General features: G+C 39.5%; 1 protein-coding gene across 1 annotated transcript in view; it reads left to right on the top strand.

Annotated features, from left to right (window-relative positions):
* LOC107045609 (mitochondrial enolase superfamily member 1) overlaps positions 1-1,838 on the top strand; it is a gene marked incomplete at its 5' end in the record, with an annotated part of 21,207 nt that extends 19,369 nt beyond the window's left edge. The window contains 1 exon segment of the mRNA XM_015267933.1: positions 609-1,838. Within this exon segment, the coding sequence (XP_015123419.1) occupies positions 609-1,485 (877 nt within the window).
* Positions 1,839-2,110: the final 272 nt, after the last annotated feature.

Here is a 2,110-nt window from a genome sequence, read left to right on the forward strand (position 1 = left end):
CCCCCCCTTCCCCTTCTCCCACCACCACAAGGGAAGGTATATAAGGACTGCCCCCACACATCGGAGCTCAGAATCGGAGCTCATAGCCCTGAAGATGCAGACTGCAATGTTTGCGAAACGTCGGCGCAATGCTGAAACTCAACGCGGCATCCATCCGGAAGCCAATCAAGTCATTAATAATGGCCGCGAAAGCCTCAAAACTAAGAATGACCAGTAATTGTTCCATACACTAATAGATGTAAATTCGATTTTGGATCAGAGGAAATCGTACAGTAGCAGAAATTTGAAATAGGTGGAGTGAATTTGACCTCTTCCAAGTTGACTGCACCTAGTTTCAACTTAGCCCGGAATCTCTGATGGTAAACGCGGTAAAATTTCTGTTCCCCAAATCGATTATTGAGAATTTCTTTCAATATTTTCAGATCCGTTAGTTCATCAGGCGCAATTTTATCTAAGTCCAATAGAGATTTATCGCGAAGAGCAGATAATAAATAATACTGAGTCCAAAACGCTCCCGAACAGCTTCGGTCAGTTTCGTGATGAGAAATACGATTATGTTTGATTCGAGTATTTCGATTTGATTACTAATAAAAATCTTTTCCTTTCAGTTCGGACGTGATAACAAAGGAAGAAGCTCTTTCACTTCTGAAAGAGAGACAATCCTCAAAAGCCGTTCGAGAAGATCACCTTCTCAAAACTGGTCTCCCCGCCTACACAACCCAAATCGGTTGGTTGGGCTACACTGACGAAAAAGTTCGTAAGCTCTGCAAAAAGTATCTCGCTCTCGGCTTTACTCACTTCAAAGTCAAAGTAGGTCACGATATTGATGATGACATTCGCCGACTACGCCTTATCCGTCAGGAAATTGGCGAACAAAATAAATTAATGGTAGATGCCAACCAAATCTGGGAAATTGAGGAGGCAATCGAGTGGATGAAGAAGCTCGAAGATTTTAAACCCTACTGGATCGAAGAACCGACTTCTCCAGACGATATTTTGGGTCATCTGAGGATAGCTGATGCTCTCCGTCCATTAGGTATAGGTGTCGCCACTGGCGAAGCATGCGCAAATAGAATAATCTTCAAACAATTCTTCCAAATGAAGGCGATTGACTTTTGCCAAATCGATTCAGCAAGAATTGGCGGCGTAAACGAAATTCTAAGTGTGTATCTAATGGCACATAAGTTGGGAATTCCTGTTTGCCCTCATGCTGGCGGCGTGGGTCTTTGTGAGATGGTTCAGCACCTGCAAATGTGGGATTTTATAAGTTTAAGTGGAACAACTGATAGAAGAATAATTGAATATGTTGATCAGCAGCACGATCATTTTGTGAATCCTACGATTGTTAAAAATGCTCATTATATGGCACCAAAAACTACTGGATACTCCACAGAATTAAAAAAACAAACATTAGTGGACTATGAATATCCTAACGGTCGAAAGTGGCAGGAAATGTTCAACGCTGGAATCTACAAAAGCCTTTGAGATTATCGAGAATCTAGACGGAATGAAGAGCGTTTTATCAAAATTTTATTTTCGTTGTTTAAATTTTTTCATGGTGTTGTAATATAAGATCAAGTTTTTATCGTAATTACTCATCGGAAAATATTTAAGAATTGGTTCGACAGAGTTCATAATTATATGGTTTTGCCGTTTTGGGGGAAAGTGTCGAATTCAATGCGTGTCGACTGTATCTGAAGTTCAGGTGCATCCGAAACGTATCAAAAGCATCCTTTTTGCCCGAAGTTGAATGACGTTTTCTATCTACACCTTATTATCAGACCTGCAGTACTGATGTGAATTTCCACTGTAATAAACGAAAGCTTTATTCTATTAAAGGGGTGGATTTATTTTCATGAAGAATGGAAAGGGACAATTATTTATATCCAAAAAAAAAATCTCACTTACTCAACATTATCAATATACTGAGAAAAAAAAATTCTCATATGGGACATTCCATGTCAACTCAGCCACTCTGGATTTTTTTGGTTCTCAGAATCCTGAATTAGCATGCTCCCAGTCAAGTACTACATGAGGACATACTTTCTCTAAATTTTCACTCCTTTAACATTAATTGTTTGGCCAGGACAAACAACAAAAGCTCCAATTT

The sequence above is a fragment of the Diachasma alloeum genome, unplaced genomic scaffold, assembly GCF_001412515.2.
Source record: "Diachasma alloeum isolate Michigan unplaced genomic scaffold, Dall2.0 Dall_scaffold_01025, whole genome shotgun sequence".
Classification (NCBI taxonomy): Eukaryota; Metazoa; Arthropoda; class Insecta; order Hymenoptera; family Braconidae; genus Diachasma; species Diachasma alloeum.